Source organism: Bufo bufo, chromosome 6 (genome assembly GCF_905171765.1).
Source record: "Bufo bufo chromosome 6, aBufBuf1.1, whole genome shotgun sequence".
Classification (NCBI taxonomy): domain Eukaryota; kingdom Metazoa; phylum Chordata; class Amphibia; order Anura; family Bufonidae; genus Bufo; species Bufo bufo.
In genome coordinates, this window is record NC_053394.1 from 295318913 (window position 1) to 295339827 (window position 20915).

The window sequence follows — 20915 nt, forward strand, 5'->3', positions numbered from 1 at the left end:
ATAAAGCTAAAGAGAAGGGTGGATTTTCACTTCACCTCATATCTTGATAATTGTGTCAATGGTGTTTCCTACCTGGGTACGGCTAGACTCCTGACTCACTTGCAATAAATTTGAGTGTAGTGATAGTAGGAGTAATAGAGGAATTTTGCAGCAGAAATGATGTCCAGACCTTTAGATGAAGTTCAAACTTTTCTTTACTGAAGATAACTTGTATCCAAACAGTATACAGCTTTGGTCTTTGGTCCCAGCAGGTTTTGGCAATCATTGGCAGAAATAAATGCTTCTGCTTTAATGTGAGCTTACAGGATAATTCGTCTGCTTGTTAGCTCTGTGACTATGGCAGGAACTAATCTTCTGCTTTGAACTGTACCTTCTGCTTTGTGGGGACAGACTCGCTGAAGAGGAATGGCTTCTCCTAGGTCTCTGGACTTGACTCACAGATATATTCTCAGGGGATGCTTTCTTCCTGGAACTGGAGGTTGTTTGCTTTCTTTTCATCCAGTTGAGCTGCAGGGCTCTAACTGGGAATTTTATCAAGTCTCAGACCGAGACTTGGTCCTTGCTGTCTTCCCTATACAGGGGGCAAACTAGATCTGGTTCTAACTGTTTTTTTCCTCACTTGCTGCAGGAAGATGGAAATCTCCATTTCTCTTCAGCAGGGGGGCAGAATAGAACACATCGTTTCACTCTGAACGGCCATAACATTAAAACTATCTCTACCAATGATGCTGCCACCTGCTGGTGGACCTGCAAAATGACAAGGAAAATATTACATTTGACATGGAGACATAATACAAATTATATCAGATGACAATATAAAAGCTCTTAGAAGATAGTAGCGAGGTACAGGAGTGTAGTAACACAACTCTGGGGTGTTACATATCTTGTTTCTGACCTTTTGGCTATGCCCTAGTATGAGGAATTGTTGGACAATTCTCCCTAAGTTTCATTGAGTTTACTTGTCCGTGACTTGCAGATCCTTGTGGATTAGACAGTTGGACAATAGGTTGGGAAACATTTTTTCTCTTGGAGACAATTTCTTTTGACATGTGGGTTAATTATAATGGTTACTTTATAGAGAGAAAACTTTTTGTTTATAGGAATAGTGAGAGCATTGAGGTCCATAATAAAAAAAAGCTTAGACTTCTTTTACAGTTAGTTCTTGGTTAGCCGTTGTGAGTTTTAGGATGCTTGACGGTAACAATGATGGGTTCGTGAGTTCTTGGGGCTCCATATTGAGAGTGAGGCCTCAGATTATGATGATACTAACCCCTTTCCTCAGTGGTAAGGCTTCCCCTCTTTACAGGTACAATGAAATTTGCAAGACATGGAAATTACCTAATTGTCACACCTACCATGCAGTCCTCCATGTACAAGCCTGTTTAAAAGTGGTTAGTTGTTACTAGGAGCTAATTTTTTGTCCATATTTCTTCATCATTGCCCTGACACGTTGTACGGTGTATTTACTGTCTGATTTTATGAGACTTTTATACATTTAAGCAGTGACTCACAGCTGGTTGCCAAGGCAGAAACCATGAGCCATGAACACAACGCATAGATAATATAACACAATAAGCAACATTCCTCTCAGGAGCCCTTCCCAGGATCGGAAGACGCCAATAAAATAACATGTAATTTACCCCTCCCGTTAATTGTTCCCAACAGTACTAATAAATTTGGTACAAATAGGACTTGTACATATTGTCTTGGGGGGACATTTCCTTAGGTCAATTCTCGGTTCTTAGTTTGCGTTTAAATATACGGCAGATTACCATTATTAGGGTACTTTCACACTAGCGTTTTTCTTTTCCGTCATAGAGTTCCGTCCTAGGGGCTCTATACCGGAAAAGAACTGATCAGTTTTATCCCCATGCATTCTGAATGGAGAGCAATCCATTCAGGATACATCAGGATGTCATCAATGCTACAGTTTTATCTCCGGCAGAAAAAACACTTGCCTGAATGCCGGATCCGGCATTTTTTTCCATAGGAATGTATTAGTGCCGGATCCTGCATTTAAAATACCGGAATGCTGGACAGAAAGAAATGTGGAAAAAAAAAAAATGACAGATCCGTTTTTCCGGATGACACCGGAAAGACGAATCCGGCATTTCAATGCATTTGTAAGACGGATCAGGATCCTGATCAGTCTTACAAATGCCATCAGTTGGCATACGGTTTGACAGATCCGTCAGGCAGTTCCAGCGACGGAACTGCTTGCCAGATCACTCTGCCGCAAGTATGAATGTACCCTTAGAATTATGAGTTCAGACCAGGTATGGGTAGCACTGTAAGTGGACTTATTGTTTACAGTTAAGTAGAAGCTTCTATAGTGTGTTGGATTATAAGCTTATAAAACAACATTTTATGGACTTCAAGTTAATTGAAAGTCATAATATACTTGTATCAGATCTATCATCAGATTAGACATTAGATGACAGTCTGCCGGGTGAAAGAAAAGTAAAACTAGGCATATATATGGAAGAGAATATATACTGAATGCCGTTTCAGTATATATAGGAAAAGCAGTTGCCAAGGTCTGAAATGGGCACAGCTGCTGACTCAGCAATACACATACACTCACCTAAAGAATTATTAGGAACACCATACTAATACGGTGTTGGACCCCCTTTTGCCTTCAGAACTGCCTTAATTCTACGTGGCATTGATTCAACAAGGTGCTGATAGCATTCTTTAGAAATGTTGGCCCATATTGATAGGATAGCATCTTGCAGTTGATGGAGATTTGAGGGATGCACATACAGGGCACGAAGCTCCCGTTCCACCACATCCCAAAGATGCTCTATTGGGTTGCGATCTGGTGCCTTGGGGGGCCATTTTAGTACAGTGAACTCATTGTCATGTTCAAGAAACCAATTTGAAATTATTCGAGCTTTGTGACATGGTGCATTATCCTGCTGGAAGTAGCCATCAGAGGATGGATACATGTTCTCATTCTGTTTACGCCAAATTCGGACTCTACCATTTGAATGTCTCAACAGAAATCGAGACTCATCAGACCAGGCAACATTTTTCCAGTCTTCAACAGTCCAATTTTGGTGAGCTCGTGCAAATTGTAGCCTCTTTTTCCTATTTGTAGTGGAGATGAGTGGTACCCGGTGGGGTCTTCTGCTGTTGTAGCCCATCCGCCTCAAGGTTGTGCGTGTTGTGGCTTCACAAATGCTTTGCTGCATACCTCAGTTGTAACGAGTGGTTATTTCAGTCAACGTTGCTCTTCTATCAGCTTGAATCAGTCGGCCCATTCTCCTCTGACCTCTAGCATCCACAAGGCATTTTTGTCCACAGGACTGCCGCATACTGGATGTTTTTCCCTTTTTACACCATTCTTTGTAAACCCTAGAAATGGTTGTGCGTGAAAATCCCAGTAACTGAGCAGATTGTGAAATACTCAGACCGGCCCGTCTGGCACCAACAACAATGCCACGCTCAAAATTGCTTAAATCACCTTTCTTTCCCATTCTGACATTCAGTTTGGACTTCAGGAGATTGTCTTGACCAGGACCACCCCCCTAAATGCATTGAAGCAACTGCCATGTGATTGGTTGACTAGATAATTACATTAATGAGAAATAGAACAGGTGTTCCTAATAATTCTTTAGGTGAGTGTACATACTTAGTTCTTTAGAACATGTGTGTGTTGTCAATGGGGAGAGAAGGGAAAGCCTGACATTGGCTAATCTCCTGGATAAAGAAAAACGATTGAGCATTGAGATTCAAAGCACACGATCCTTTTCTCCACCAGCAGGTGAAAGTCGAAAGACCTTTATACGCATTAGATTGTTGGTTATTCCCACCAACTAATGTGTATGGGGGTCCTTAGTATTATTTATTTTGATTGTATCTGTGTCCTCAGGGTACTAGTTGTGGCACTAAGGCACTGATAAACTTTCTAGCTGGAACAATATCTAAGGGGATACACTTTGACTGCCGCACTGCATATGGCGAGCAGCCTGATAGGAACGTTCATCAGGATCAGGATATGCAAGTAGTAGAGAGTAGTGTGAGGTGCAGTTCTGTGCCTAATCCTCCTAAGCAGCTCAGCAAGTGGAGGCAACCAGTCCCGCTCACATTCTGGGAAAGGTTGCTTGCAGCCATTTTAAATCATTCCCGGAGAACCTGTTTAATGCTGTTCTAGATGGTCTGAGAATTGGTGCAATTATCGGAAGGAACCGCTCCTATGAAGTAATGGCTGCCACACTGCATATGGTGACACTCTTTGGCTAGGGCACATTCTGACAAGAGCATTGTATATGGGGGCACTCTCTGGCTCTCGGTTGCCTCTACTTGCAGAACCTTTATGTGTATGAGCAATCTATGTAGCAGTTGCTCATTCGCATACAGAGTGCAAGATTAGTGTATGGAAATGCAGCTCTCCTCTCTAAGGCAATCATTGGGAACAACTGGTCCCTTCATTACTTGTCAGTTGGCTGTGTAACAGGGCTGTTAAAGGGGCATTCCAGGATTTTGATATTGATGGCCTATCCTCAAGATAGTCTGTCAATGTCAGAGCTGTGTGGGTCCGACACCTCACATTCCTACTGATCAGCTGTAGGAAAGAATAACAAACGAACCAGAACCTCCATAGTATGTAAATTTGAGAATGCAGGTGCACGCTACCTTGGCTGAAACACAGTGTGATTAGTAGAACTACAAGCAGGGCTAGCCTTAGGTGTTCAGGCGCCCTGTGCAAGCTAATCTTGTGCCCCCCCAGTTCACCTAAACATACACAAAGAGGAAAACAATCTTTGTAACAAATAGTTTTTCACACAATCTCAGGCCGGCTGCTGTAAGAGACCGACTGTGAGCTGTGTGGCTGATCCAGAGCCTGGTCTCGGGAGGGGCACTTCCAGATTATTTTCTGTCCGCCGCCACAAAACAATGGTGCTTATAGAACAGACTACACAGTGTAGAGGTATACTGTATATTGTGTGGCACAGTGTATGCTATATGTGTATAACATAAACATATTTTACATGAAAACTTACAATTACTTGGCTTGGCCCTTGGGGATCTCGGACACCACTTCAACACTTTGGCCGGGGGCTCGGCGGAGCTGATGTGTTTTATCCTAATGAAAAAGATTTCATAATAAGGATTTGGAGAAGGGGCAGAGGAATAGCAGAGCAGGGAGAGGCTGGTGCTGCTACTAGGGGGTCATACCATGGGGGAGTAATAAAGCCCACCATAATGCCCCCCAGTAGAAATAATTCTCCTTATAATGTGACAGTGCAAAAAATACCCCCTTGTAATGCCCCCAGTTGAGCTAATGTCCCCATAGTGCCCCCATAATGTGCCAGTATAAAATACCCCTATAAAGTGCCCCCATAGTGCTCCTCTCCTCCTTCCTTCTAGTGCCCCCATAATGTACCAGTATAAAATGCCCCAGTAGATGCCCTCAGTGTCCCCTTAATTTGCAAGTATAAAATACCCCTTCTTAGTGCCCCCGTAGATGACCCCATAGTACTCCTCACCCCCCTTCCCCATAGGGCCCACCATAATGTGTCCTAGTATAAATTTCTACTGTACAAATCCCCCATATAAAATACCCCTTCTTTGTGGCCTCAGTAGATGCCCCTATAGTGCCCCCAATAATGTGCCAGTAACAAGAGCAACCCCCCCAATCATGTGCCAGTAATAAGAGCCCCCCCATCATGTGCCAGTAATAACAGCCCCCCATCATGTGCCAGTAATAACAGCCCCCCAATGTGCCAGTAATAACAGCCCCCCCAGTGTGCCAGTAATAACAGCCCCCCAATCATGTGCCAGTAATAACAGCCCCCCATCATGTGCCAGTAATAACAGCCCCTCATCATGTGCCAATAATAACAGCCCCCCATCATGTGCCAGTAATAACAGCCCCCCATCATGTGCCAGTAATAACAGCCCCCCATCATGTGCCAGTAATAACAGCCCCCCATCATGTGCCAGTAATAACAGCCCCCCCAATGTGCCAGTAATAACAGCCCCCCAATGTGCCAGTAAAAGTATTGCATATATAAAAAAACAAAAACACTTATACTTACCTCAGTGTCAGCAATGCGGGCCTCTTCCGGCCTGTGTCCCGCGCTGTACGGCTCAGGCGGCGCGTTGACGTCATCGCGCCGCCTGCGCCGGCCTCTGATAGGCTGCTGGCCTAGTGCCTGCAGCCTATCAGAGGAAGGGAAAGGGACACGCCTTTCCCTCCCCTGCCTCAGCACAGCCATCTGTATGGCTGTCCTGAGCACGGCGATACATATGACTGTGGAAGCGTTCCACAATGGAAGCGTTCATCTCCCTGTGCCCCCCCGCCACCGCCCACTACCGCGCCCCTGGATCCGCCAGTGGCTGTGTCGGTCGCCGGGTGTCCCTGTTGCCATGGCGCCCTGTGCGGCCGCACAGCTCGCACACCCCTAAGGCCGGCCCTGATTACAAGTAACAGCACACTGCTAGTCAATTGACCTCTAGAACTATAAGATAACAGGTGGACGGCAGGGGTTTGAGGTATCGGAAGTATCCTGCCCTGAGGATAGGCCAACAATATTAAAATTCTGGGAAATCCCCTCAAGAAACTGAAAAATGAAAAACTATGGGAGTCATTTATTAAGACCGACATTTTAGACGCCGGTCTTAACAAGATCCTGCGCAGGATCCGCCAAAGTTATGTAGAGGCGCTAGCCTCTACATAACTTCGATGGATCCACCGCCGCTTCTAAATCGATGCCAGCATCCTTGGTGCCTAAAACAGGCGTAGAAAATGATGAATGAGATGGGCCTGCCTACCCATCCCCTTTCCCGGCCCACATCATGCCTACTGTTTAAGACCTGGCGTGAGCGTCATGGACTGCGGCAGAAATGTGCCTAATATAAACGTATTTCTGTTAGTAAATGACCCCCTATGTGTTTCTTGATATTCATTTTTTGTAAAATCTTTGCTATAATGGAGGGCACCAATAAATGGGGCAAGTTATGTTCCACATTATAGTATAATATTATAGTATAACCACTTGATATATATCCTAGCACTATGTTTAAAAACTATATATATAAAGGAGGATGTATATATGTGTATGTATGTGGGTGTGTGTATGTTACGCCATCACTCAAAAACGCAACCACCGATTTCAACGAAACTTGGTATACACATCCCTTGCTACCTGGAAAGTAATCTTGTGGGGTCACAGATCTCTAGGACGTACCATTCCTGAGATATTCCCCAAAAATGACCTGCATTAGCTAATACAAACCTGCAAGTCTTTCTCTTCATATCCCAACTGCCATACACATGTCACATGTCCCTTATCAGCCAATAGAAGCTCGCAGGCCCTTAGTCTCCACATACACACAGCTGCTGTAGGTCAGCTTTAGGCTAGGGCTGCACGACACATAGGGCACAACTACACTGCCTCATGCATCCATCTTGGATGGATTTTTTGCGACTGTTGTGTCGCAGTTGCAGCATGTTGCAGTGCGACACCATAGCCTATCATTATAAAAATTGTTGCGCAACATTGGTACGACAAAATGTCGTGCGACACATGTTGTCATGTAGCCCTAGCCTAATGGGGCAGGGCGATGTGGAGGTCACTGTTAAGGGGGCAGGGGCCACTATTAAAGGGGCAGGGCACTTTGGAGGACACTGTTAAGTTGGCAGAGGCCATTTTTAAAGGGGCAGCTACTGTGGAGGTCACTGTTAATGGGGCAGGGGCCACTATTAAAGGGGAAGGCTGCTGTGGAAGTCACTGTTAAAGGGGCAGAAACTGTGGAGTTCACTGTTAAGGGGGCAGGGGCCACTATTAAAGGGGTAGGCCGCTGTGGAAGTCACTGTTGATGGGGCGGGCACTGTGGAGGTCACTGTTAAGGGGGCAGGGGCTACTATTAAAGGAGCAGCTGCTGTGGAGGTCCCATTTTAGAAAGGCTGGGCACTGTGGGGGGTCAGTGTTAAGGGGTGGGGGGCTATGGAGTTATGGAGGATACTGTCAATATCTTTTAATGACACACAGAAACATTAAGTGAAATAGAGGAAATATACCCGTGCAAAGCCGGGTCCTTCTGCTAGCCTAATTATAAAATCTCATCTTGCAAGGTGTATTATTCTTACATGTGGGTTCTGGCACAATCAGCTCTTCTGTTGGTGTGTAATAATGATACTATTGTTTATACTGTATTAGAGTAAATTGATACTTTCTTTCTTGAGTGATGCCACAATGGAGCCTCTGTGCATAGTTGGAATCTGCCAAGATATTGCTGTTTTCTACCTCCACAGAGGCTTTTTTTTTTTAAACCACCCACCACCCAAACACCATGATGTTGTCCTAAAGAGGTTTCCAGGATTTGAAAAACATGGCTGCTTCTTTCCCTCAAAACAGCACCATACATCTCTACACAAGTTCACCTGGCCCCATCCACTTCAGTTAAGATAATCTGCAATACCAGACAAACCCATGGGCAGGTGTGACACTGTTTTAGTCAGAAAGCATCCATTTTTTGCTAAGCCTGTGCAGCCCTTTTCAACTATGAACATCCTGGGCAAACTTGCATTATAAGGATCTAGCACCAATAGAAAGATACAAACCGTACAGTGAGAATTTTTGTTTTAGAATATTTTATTACAAAAATAATCAAGAATGAAATAATTTGCAATATGTGAGTCCATACATATGTGAATTATTACAACAATATTTAGTGTATTCTGTATCCCAAATGTAACAAAAGGTTATTATGTATTTGAAAGGTCTATGAGTTTTCAAAATTTTCAATATGTCAAAGAGACATATCAAAAAGTTTTGATCGGTAGGGGTCTGAGTGCTGAGATCCCCACTGATCCCTAGAACGTGGAGAGAGAAGCTCTTGCATGGCGTGTTCTCTCTCCTCACTGCAGGAGATGGGCTCAGGAGAAGTCTATGGGCCCATCTCTATTCCATCCTCTGCAGCCAGGAAGAGAGAGAATGACATGCAGGTGCTTCTTTCTCCTATCTCTAGGAATCGGTGGGGGTCTTAGCACTCAGATCAAAACTATTGCTATGTCTCTATGATATGTCAAATATTTTTTGAAAACTCAGTGCTACTTTGTGACACAGGATAGCATTTTTTCAAAATTTGGAAAGAAATTGTGCCCCATCTGTGTCATAAAAAACTTTTTACAGTGGATGATGCCTAAAAACCTGCAGCAAATCTCTTCATTGCATTGGATAAAATCATAGAAAAATGAATCTCATAGGGTATTTGAAGATCCAGCAATTGAAAATCTACAGCATGCCCTAAAATCCACTGCAATTATGACAGTGCCTTAAAGTGGGACAACAATGTATGGCATGACAGAAGTATATTCTGTGTAACATAATGCAAAATTTGATTATGTGCCACCAAAATTAATATGTAACAGAAACAAAATACTAAAATATTGAACTTTTGCTCTAAAAAATTCTAAAAACAACTAAAACAAGGGGCTCTATCCCTTTAAACTATATTTGTTGCTTAGTTATTATAGTTTTTAAATTTGCTGGTACTTATCATGTAGGAAATTTCAAAACGGCTCTATTCAGATTCCCAGATAGATTATTAGTTGTCTGGCGAAACCATTCTTGTTATTGATTTAATTGCATTAGGCTGACATCCAGGAGGAACAGATGAACATGCATTTTTGCTTTCTGCTATACTCCTTGTGAAAAAATATAATAACACCCAGATGCTATGTAGATAATGAATGTCCATCAACTGGGGAAATAAATGTGCTAAAAAAAAATGGTTGCATAACAACTCCAATTAAATGGTGACACCCAACACCCAAAGAATAACTGGTATAAAAGGAATGACTCCACCAATACATACATCTGTGGTCCTGTCTCAGATCCAGCTGTGGAATATTCTTTGTAGCATATTGTTGTAGAATTATTCTTCATCACCATGAGTGTTAAGCAGAGTTCTGGTTCTTGTCGTGGGAGTTCAGGGTCAAGCATTAGAGTATCTTCGGGAATCCAAAGCTCTGGTGGACACTTTGGTGGTGGCAGAACTTCAGGAAGCTATGTGGGAAGCATGAGCACTGGTTTTGGTGGTGGACATATGGCTGGATCTGGTTTTAGCCGTGGATCTGGCATTGGCACTGGTTGTGGATTTGGTGGTTCTGGTTTTAGTGGTGGTTCTGGATTTGGGGTTGGTTCTGGTTTAGGTGGTAGCTATGGCTATGGTGGAGGAGCAGGTTTTGAAGGTTTGGGATTTGGAGTTGGTCAAGGAGTAAGCTCTGGATCTTGGGGAGACCAAGGCTTAGTCGGTCCCAGTGAGAAGCTCACTATGCAGAACTTGAACGATCGTTTGGCTGTATATCTTGAAAAAGTGCGATCTTTGGAGGAGGCCAATGCTGAACTTGAGAGAAGAATACATCAGTGGTATGAAAGTCATGGTCCTAAACCAGACAAAGACTATAGCCATTACTATAAAAAAATTGAAGAACTACAGAAAAAGGTGAGAGATGCTACAAAAAGATAAAGAAAAGTAATGATTTTGGCTATTCAACTTATGAGGTATAAATATGTTTTGATTTTGAGTTATTTTAAACAGATACAAGGACAGTTTCAACAGGGGTCTATCTATCTGTCTATCTATCTATGTCTGTCTGTCTATCTATCTATCTCTGTCTATCTGAATCATATTGGATTATTTGGATTATCAGGTGGCCATAAAAATCCATACATTTGGAGATTTCTATATCATTTTAAATGTTGGATACTGTAATTGCTGCAAGTCAATGGAGACTGTTTCTATCTATCTATCTATCTATCTATCTATCTATCTATCTATCTATCTATCTCTCTATTTTTATATCTACTATGCATCCATGCAAAATTCCTTTAAATGCTATGGACACCTTTGGGGGAATTGAGAATGCATCCGCCTGCCAGCGCTCAGCCTCCGCTCCGCTCAGTGAGCGGACACCTGAACGCTGCTTGCAGCGTTCGGGTGTCCGCCTGGCTGTGCGGAGGCGAGCGGATCCGTCCAGACTTACAATGTAAGTCAATGGGGACGGATCCGCTTGAAGAAGACACCAAATGGCTCAATCTTCAAGCGGATCCGTTCCCCATTGACTTACAATGCAAAGTCTGAACGGATCCGCTCAGGCTACTTTCATACTTAGAAAATTTTCTAAGTTTTAATGCAGACGGATCCGTTCTGAACGGATGCGAACGTCTGCATTATCGGAGCGGATCCGTCTGATGAAACATCAGACGGATCCGCTCCGAACGCTAGTGTGAAAGTAGCCTAATACGAATTGATAATGACTTTTTACGAGCTGTTAGGAGTTCAGCGATAAGGGCGACAGATCCATCAATCCGAACAGCTCCATGCTAAATTCAGTGTGAAAAAGAGAGCCTGCTTAGCTCAAAATAAGTAACATGAAATAATTTAAAAAAATGATCCCCAAAGGTGTCCATAGCTTTCAATTTTGCATCACTGGGGTTATCTAAACACTGGATTAGAAAATATCAGATGGTCACAAAAAAGTCCAATCATTTTATGATCAGAAAATATGTTTGTTAGCCCTTCATGTATCTATCTATCTATCTATCTATCTATCTATCTATCTATCTATCTATCTAGCCATCCATAATCTATCATTGCTCTCAATACAAATTAAGTAATATTTTACAATCTAACATGTGGATAACTAGATGAGCGAAAGAGGGCAGTATCGTACTTCTTACTCAGGATCTTCTGAAATAAATCTTTTCCTCCTACTCATAACACAGACAATTCTAGGATGATTGCATTGACTTGCAATAGATTAATAATATACCTGGCAAACACATGCAAATAAACTACATGTGTGCTACAAACCTTTGAGTTGTTGTATGTATGAATCCCATGGACCTTGAGTTGTAAGGTCAATTGTTGAACACTAGTTCAAATATCTTTTTCTAAATATATGTCACTCATAATGAACTTCAATGATACTATGTTTATTACTGATGTCTGTCGGGAAAAAAAATCTGTGTTTTGCTTATGAAATAAAGTAAGCCTCATTTGAACTTTTTGTTTTGAAATTGAGATCCAAGATACTACTATCAACAATTGCCGTGTGGTTCTTGATATTGACAATGCTCGACTGGCAGCTGATGACTTTAAGCTTAAGTAAGATGGATATACTGGTACCAATTTATTCATTTTTGATGCCCAAAGACTGCAATGAATAATAATTGATACCCTGACAGGTATGAAAATGAGCTGTTCATGCGTCAATCAGTGGAATCGGATATCAATGGCATGAGGAAGCTTTTTGATGAGATGAAGCATTCAAGAAGTGATCTTGAGGCTGAGTTGGAACATTTGAAAGCTGAACTGGAGTTTCTGAAGAAGAATCATGAGGAGGTAGAATAATATCATATTGAATTATACTGAATGAGATGAAATTATAGTACGTTCCAATCACTAGGAGGCACTGTGTAACCTACAGCTCATATGATTTTCTGATTGTTCAGGAAATGAAGGCTTTGAGGGGACAGGCCCAAGGTACTGTCAATGTGGATATGAAGGCAGCTCCAGGAATTGACTTGCATGCAATGCTTGATAAAGTTAGACAAGAATATGAGTTACTTAGTTCCGAGAAACATAAGGAAATTGAAGCTTGGTATCAAAATAAGGTGAGTTGTGAACATTATAAAAAATGTATCATATGTAGATTATATGTTTACAGTAATTAATCTACATAAATAATATCATTATACTTCAGACTGAGGAAATAAGACATCAGATGACCACTGACTCCAAGGAAATCCAGACAACTTCAACTCAAGTCACAGAGTTAAGGCGTACTTTCCAGGGTCTTGAGATTGAACTCCAGGCCCAGATGAGTATGGTAAGTGACTCTCCTAACAGTTTACCTACTTTCTATGTGATTAATTCCATACATTTAGACCTTGGCATCTCAAACTTTTGTTAATTTGGCTCCACCAGCCAAAACATGATGATGCCTTGACGTAACTAGTGGTTGAAGACCATGCCACAACTATATTGCAAGCACATTGATTCAAAACTTTGATAGTTATTATATATTATTCATATTTCATAAATCCTAAGAATAATTTCTTTGCAGAAAGGCTCTTTGGAAGGTACTTTGGCAGAGACGGAGGGACGGTACTGCATGCAACTGGCACATCTCCAGGAACTCATTCAGAAAGTGGAGTTAGAGTTAACAAGTCTCCGCTGTGAAATTGAGAACCAAAGACAAGAGTACAACAATCTTTTGGATGTTAAGACTCGTCTAGAGAAAGAGATCGGCACTTATCGTTCTCTTCTGGATAACGAAGGAGCCCAGTATGTTGAATAGTAACCTATGTACAGATTTGGACTAAAGTCCACATATCATTTTAGGAACAGGGCAAGGATCCTACTCACTATCTAAGGCTACTTTCACACTAGCGTTAAGTTTTCCGGGATTGAGTTCCGTCATAGGGGCTCGATACCGGAAAAAAACGCTTCCGTTTTGTTCCCATTCATTGTCAATAAGGACAAAACTGAACTGAACAGAATGGAATACTACAAAATGCATTCCGCTCCGTTTAGTTGCGTTCCCAGACTGGAGAGAAAACCGCAACATGCTTCGGTTTGCTTTCCGTCCTGGGATGCGGAGCAAGACGGATTCGTCATGAACCCCAATACAAGTCAATGGGTATGGATCCGTTTTCTCTGACACAATCTGACACAATAGAAAACGGATCCGTCCCCTATTGACTTTTAATGGAGTTCATAGCCTTGGATATGTTAAAGATAATACAACCGGATCCGTTCATAACGGATGCAGAGGGTTGTATTATCAGGTGGATTATGGGCTACTTTCAAAGAGCAGTTCTAGTTCTGACTTCATGGTATATGGGCCACTTTCCATTTGCATAGTTCACATTACCCCAATTTTAACCATGTTCAACCTACCAGTGAACATGAATATGCCATATTTGTTTCTGTGCCCCTAGCTCTGTATCTAAATACCAAGGGCCAATTCAGATAGATACCCCTGTGGAATAGACTGAATCTACACAGAAATACCCTGATTAGTTATAATTAAAGGGTTGTACAGAATTAGAAAAAATGGCTTCTCTCTTCTAAACAGCATCACTGGAAGAAGGCGTCTATGTTTTACTAATTATGTAGAACCTCTTTCAACCCAAGAACCCAGTAGTGATTGTTGCCAAGGAAATCACACAGTAATTTAAAAATACATACTAATAGTGTCATGTATTAATAGAATATCATTCAGTAGCATAACTAACTTATGTTTTCTTTCTTACAGAATTTCTAAAGGCTCCTCCTCCTCTTCCTCCTCTAATTATTCATCATCGGGTTCCCATTTAGACAGACAAGGTATGACTTTTCTACCATGGATTTATAGTGGGGAGACCTATAAGACCCAGAATGTAGTAAAGACACAGAATCTAGGCATGTTTCAGATTACCATAAGATGACCACATTTTAGCTGCCTTTAGGACCTATGCCACCCACTTCTATGAGACCAAACCCAGATGACCATAGAATATCCATTTGTGATCAAATTTTGGTTGACTTAATGGGTACGTCAGAGTCTGAGTTTCAGCCATCTTAAACAAGGCCCATATGTGAGTTTGTGGTGCTGTCTTCGGATGACAAACCTCCTGGTGATTACCCTCAAAATCATGTAGTAGATCAAGTGTCTCTGCCATGGAGCGTTTTCCCACATTTACTTGCAATCAACCTTGAAGATGTGTATTTGGACAGCTGTCTATGAAAAATGTGATGTTTATATGTAGGAGGGACTGGGTTTAGTAGAACATCAATAGAGGTCACACCTGAAGAATACTTGCAGTAATAAAATAAGAAGCTGATGTCTGAAAATGTGAGTTTCACAATGTTATCACACCACCACATAACCACATTCATGGATCAGCATGGCCCTAAATTCCCAAGCTGTGGCAGTTTAAAATCCAGACATAGAAGGCATTAGGTGTCTTGACTGAAACCTACACCGCTCTCCTCCAGCTCCAAGTTGTATAGAACTGTAATATAACGCCCATAAAAGTCTATGCGGCCATAGTTTATCTCCTCTCATTTCATCCAGAGTTGTACAATGTTCCATTTCTTCTAGGGAAGAATATCTCTCTAGTAGTGTTGAATATTCTAATCGCTAATTTTTATCGCGAATATCGGCACTTTGAGAATTCACGAAAATCTAGAATATAGTGCTATATATTCGCAATCGCGAATATTCTAGTTTTTTTTTTCATCAGTACTACTGCTTCTTGCTTGTGGGCCAATGAGAAGCCTGCAATATCTTTGTCAGAGCTTAGCAACATCCCTAGCAGCAACCAATAGGAAATTTGCCTATCCCTTACTATATAAGAAACTCCCCAGCAGCCATTTTCTGCAGTTTTTTTGCATTTCTGAGAGAGAGAGAGAGAGCAGTGCCATTGCTGTGCTCTGTGCTTTGCTGACTCATCTGGATCCTTATTCAATTACATTAGATAGTTAGTTAGCTCATATATATAATACAGATAGTTAGTGGGAGATAGTCAGTGTAGGTTATATCCTGATATAGTGTAGCTGATAGGTTCCAGTGCAGGGTGTTAGGTAGTGTGATAGGAATTACTGTTTCTCTGCTGTCCATACATGCTACAGACATAGTGCTGTGATGTCACAACAATACGTGCATCAATCAGTAATATCTAGTGTTGGGTGTGAATATTCGAATCGCGAATATCGGCACTTCGAGAATTCGCGAATATTTAGAATATAGTGATATATATTTGTAATTTCGAATATTCTTGATTTTTTTGTCATCCGTAACCTCCCTTCTTGCTTGTGGGCCAATGAGAAGGCTGCAATGTCTTTGCCTGATCCCTAGCAACCAATAGGAAAGTTGCCTAACCCTTACTATATAAGAACCTCCCCAGCAGCCATTTTGTACAGTTTTTTTTAGGTTCTGAGAGAGACAGCAGTGTCATTGCTGTGCTCTGTGCTTTCCACACTACATTAAATAGATAGATAGCTTATATATATAATACAGATAGTTAGTGGGAGGTAGTCAGTGTAGGTTATATCCTGATATAGTGTAGCTGTTACAGTGCAGGGTGTTAGGTAGTTTGATAGGTTCTGCTGTCCATACATACATGCAGACCTGCTAAAATGTGAAGTTTCACGTATTGCGCCAATATATTTGCATCATTAGTGCTGATTAGCGCAATTGCAAATATATTGGAGCACTCTAACTGCATATAAAGCCATTTTTAATGTTCTGCCGTGCCAACCATTTTCTCCAGTCTCAGGAAACTTCTAGCAGCTTGGAAAATGTAGCAAAAGTAACCCATGCATGAATTTCGCACGCATTACACGAATATTACATTGACGAGTTTTCGCAATCAAGAAAATAATCTCAAATTCGCAAATATAGGACGAATATTCGCCAAAATATTTGTGAAGTATCGCAAATTCAAATTTAGCCCCTGCCGCTCATCACTAGTAATATCTACTCAGACGTGATATAATGGGAAGTTGCATGTATTGCGCAAAAATAGTCACATCATTAGTGCCAATTTGCGCAATGATGAAAATAATGACTGGAGATCGTGAATTCTAGAATTCGCGAATTTATTGCGAATATTTTGCAAAAAATTAGTGAAATATCACGAAAATGAATATTGCCTATGCCGCTCATCACTAGTCTCTAGTACAGTGATATATGGAGTGTAAAAGCAGTGATAACAGAGTGTAAAAGCCTCAAAGTATGGAGCCATAGGAACAACATGTTTTACATTACAGGTTCTTTGTGCATGAGTCATTGCATAAGGTTCCAAGGGAAAATAGTCCTAATATAGACTTTGTGAAGATTTCTTCTGTGCAGGGGAATGTTAATAGGCATATGGCCATATTATGGCTCCGTACAAGCTCTAAGTTGTAGAGAACCATAATACAAGTTCATAGGGCCATACTGTACTTTTATATGTTTGCGATTTTCTATGCTGCTCTATTGCTATTTTCATCTCCATAGATCTAAGTTCTAATATTCTTCTAATTATATTTTTGCAGCTTGGTGATAAATAATCACATAAAATTAGGCTGCTTTTCTGTACAGAAGTAAAACCCATTAACTGAAATACTGTGTATTTTATTCAATGCAGGAGGTTCCCCCCATGTGAGAATCCGGACTGAGGATGCTGATGGGCGAGTGATCAGCACACGTGACCAATACCACCAATCTGGACACAAAATGTAAATGGCTTTCCGCTCCCACGCTAGCAATACTTCCGAGTTCTAGTTCTAGAAATGCTCCGTTCTCTAAGTCTATCAAGAAACCAATAGAATGCTTCAGAACCAAAAAAGTGTTTCCTCCAATATAATCTGATTCATGAGTCACTTTAAAGGCATTGTCTATCATCCATGTCCATACTCCCTTTTATGAAATCCTCAATGGAGGGGTCCTCTGTTCATGATCCTCATCTATAGACCAAAGTAGAGTAATTGCAAAGAGCATCTCTCACTTTGGAGGACCTGTCCTTTTCTGCATCACACAGAGAATGTATTCATTTGAATGTGCACTGTGTAATCCTGCATTTCTCCTTGGCTGGCACTGCAGAAAAATACTTTATCAGGATTCCCAGATTACAAATAATCGCTCAAGGTGCCCAGCAGGGGAACATTTGGAAATAATCTTGTAGTCAAGAGGCCCTTATAACCAGCCTTGTCCAAAGTTAAATTATCAAACCAAGCATGTCATATAAACACAGATACACTCATTTATCCACAGCTGTCTTCATAATGTAATGCCACATTGTCTGTTCTTTGGCTGATTGGTTCGTTGCTATGTATACTTCTTTCGGTAGGCAGGATTCTGTTTGAAGTCTTTAATAAAGCTTTGCTATGTGAATTTCATCCAGTATTCTGATTAGAGTATTTATTGGGCAGTTTGCCAGTATTCTCATCCATCCATTTTATCTTGTGTAATATAAAACTGTCAATGTGGGAAAAGAGGAGTCAGAGGAGTTTAGTTAAATTGTGCCCACAATCATATACAGTGATCCTGTCACGGCTGAGAATGGGGGAAACCCTCAGCCGGGCGATGTCTCTCTGAAGGATAGCTGTTAAGCCAGGACAAGAATCAGGGAGCTGGTCACCTCCTATCACATCCCTAATTCTGACCCTGTCTCCTAGCCGTATGAGCCGACCCTGATGGTGGGAGGGCTCATACACTGGAACCTGTAATTCCTACTAGCCCTCAGGGTGGCCCTGAACTAGGAGAAGGGTGAGACGACCTGTTCCTCCTTGACACGGAGCAACAGGAGTCTCACTGCCCAAGCTATAAAGGAGAAGGGGAACATATACAGACATATGGTAATGGCAGGTAGTAGAAACTAGTATCACACCTACCTGCCACAGACACACAGCCTGGAACCCGTGCACAAGTGCTGCAGTCCACAACAACATAGACGGACACAGCACACACCAAACATCACACAGGAACCCAGGAACCATACGCTGCAATAAACATAAAGAGACACCACTAGACATAACATAACCTAAGATGATCCATGTCTAAACATAAGTTTTATGACCACAAGGGTGGCCCTCACTGGCAGATGGTATAAGAAACCAGGAGGGTGCCTCCAGCTTACAAACAAGGCTGGAGTACCCCTCAGACATCAGGTCTCAACTGAGGCTTTATAGCCCAAAGTAGCCACACCCATACTCAGACACACCCAGTGTTCACACACAGAAGGGAATTAACCCTTCTCACACCAGGGAAGGGAAGACAGCCACTTAAAGAGAAACGCACACCAACACACTCACCTGATACCGCCGGCAACGGCATGCGTGGCAACCATGTCCTGTGGAACAGCCAGCAGGCCGAGACACTGCCACCACATGCACATAACACCAGACATTGCCGCGGACAACCACAAGTGAAGGGAGATGTCACTGTGCATACAAACATAACCTCGTGCACAACAAACAGACATACAAAGTGCATAGACAGAACTACAAAGTGCATACGTACACACACACCCAACCAGGTGTAACCGCATGCACTTGACAGCAGGCTGCCTAGCAACAGCTCAGACTGCCACACTGCCAAGTACCAACCATGTTGCCAGCGGCAACCACACGTGAGGCAACATATAAACACAAATTGCCATAGGCAACCGCATGCATAGACAGTGAGCAGCCCAGCAAGAAGCTCAGGCTGCTACACTGCCAAGAACACCATGTTGCCAGCGGCAACCGCACGTGAGGCAAAACACTCACAGCTGCGGTGAACAACCAAATGACCGCTGACAACTGCAAGCAGACTCAAAGAGTCATGACCATGACCATGGGTCGTGACAGATCCCTTAAGATACAATGGCCTCAGGATACAATATTTTCAACATACAATGGTCTGTTCTGGGCCATCGTAAGGTGAAACCAGACTCAACATACAATGTCTCAGACCCAGATCCAACCAATCAAGGCCACTTCTCTGGTAAAATAGCTGGATTAGTTGCTAGTTATCAGCTATCCCTGACTGGTATATGCAAGAACTTGATTTATCTGTCTTAGTTATCTGCTTATTTTTCTTAATTCTTCATTTTCTCTAATCTTGGATGACATTTTGGGGCCCTGGAACAGATTACTCAACTTACTATGGTTTCAACATACAATGGTCGTCCTGGAACCAATTAATATTGTAACTTGAGGGACCACTGTACTTCTATTTAGATCAAACTAAAGTTATAGGACTGGTTCACACTTGATTGTATTTCAAGAAAAATTCAAATGGCATGGCAAGCCAGGAAGTAAAATCTAATCTGCATTAGTGCATTGACAAGACCATCTGGCATGGATTCTTAATCCAGTGTCAGATAGCTGTAGTATGGACACATTTCAGGAGCCATATTACAGCTTCAACACCAGACCACATGTGGCTCCAAGAAGCCACGCTTTGCTCACCATAGAATATTGTGAGATCTAAGTTTACTTCAATAGCACCATAGGGGAGGGGCTAGGTGTTATGGCTATAATACGATCCCTGAAATATTGCGCTTTTGCAGCCATCTAAAATTGTCATATCTTTAAATGGTCAACAGTTTAGCCAATTAGTGACCGCCTATACGCATTTTACGGTGGCCACAAACACAATTGCCTTTTTATGGCAATGCAGGTTTAGCCTGGTATAGGTGTCCTGGGTGTCTGTTTGTTTAGTGACAGCTGGACACCTGCTATAATGGCTAGGATCAGCGAAATCTCTGATCCCAGATGCCACAGTCAATAGTGACAGCAGCATGAAAGTCGTTTCCGAGAGATCGGGCTCACTCCACAGCCATGTGGCAGCTGTGGGGTCTTGCTTCTGTTTATGCCCATTAGCCAGTGCCAGAGACCAGATGTTTGGCCTAAAAGACTGCCTGTCAGTTTCCTACTGACAGCATACTACACTGTACTACATAAGTAGTACAGTGTATTATATAAGCAATCGCATGTGAAACTCATCTTTTAAGTATAAAAATATAAATTTAAATTTTATTTTAAAAAAAATCCCCAAGTTACATAAAAAGGAATCTAGAAAAAAAAAAAAGCTTTAAGATGGGGAAAAAAATGTGAAATCCCTTCCATTTATTTGGTATTGCCAAATTCATAATGACCTGACATAGTAAAAAAACCTCTAAAAATGTTAGAATTCATATTTTTGGCTTATATGCCACACAAAAAAGAATTTAAAAAAATCTAAAGATGCTCCAAAATGGTGCCAATGAAAACTACAAATCATAGTGCAAAAATAAAGCCCTCACACAGCTCTTTCAAAATATATATATTTTTTTTATGGGTCTTGGGTAGGGTTGAGCGAACCCGAACTGTAAAGTTCGGGTTCGTACCGAACTTTAGGATTTTTGGACCCCGGACCCGAACCCGAACATTTCAGTAAAAGT

The 20915-nt window shown here is 41.8% G+C and overlaps 1 protein-coding gene across 1 annotated transcript; it reads left to right on the top strand.

Annotated features, from left to right (window-relative positions):
- The first annotated feature begins 9808 nt into the window (after nt 1-9808).
- On the top strand, nt 9809-17886 carry LOC121004383 (keratin, type I cytoskeletal 15-like). Its single transcript, XM_040436582.1, has 8 exons — nt 9809-10458; nt 12041-12123; nt 12204-12360; nt 12471-12632; nt 12722-12847; nt 13085-13305; nt 14279-14349; nt 17136-17886. Exons 1-8 carry the CDS (start codon nt 9904-9906, stop codon nt 17228-17230), a joined length of 1470 nt encoding a protein of 489 aa, XP_040292516.1. The 5' UTR covers nt 9809-9903; the 3' UTR covers nt 17231-17886.
- Nucleotides 17887-20915: the final 3029 nt, after the last annotated feature.

What these genes read in the sequence shown, in the direction of transcription:
- LOC121004383 (XM_040436582.1), top strand. Translation starts at nt 9,904, where the DNA reads ATGAGTGTTAAGCAGAGTTCTGGTTCTTGTCGTGGGAGTTCAGGGTCA. An exon ending in TGAAGAAGAATCATGAGGAG is followed by an intron (nt 12,361 to 12,470) that starts GTAGAATAATAT and finishes CTGATTGTTCAG; the next exon opens with GAAATGAAGGCTTTGAGGGG. An exon ending in AAGCTTGGTATCAAAATAAG is followed by an intron (nt 12,633 to 12,721) that starts GTGAGTTGTGAA and finishes ATTATACTTCAG; the next exon opens with ACTGAGGAAATAAGACATCA.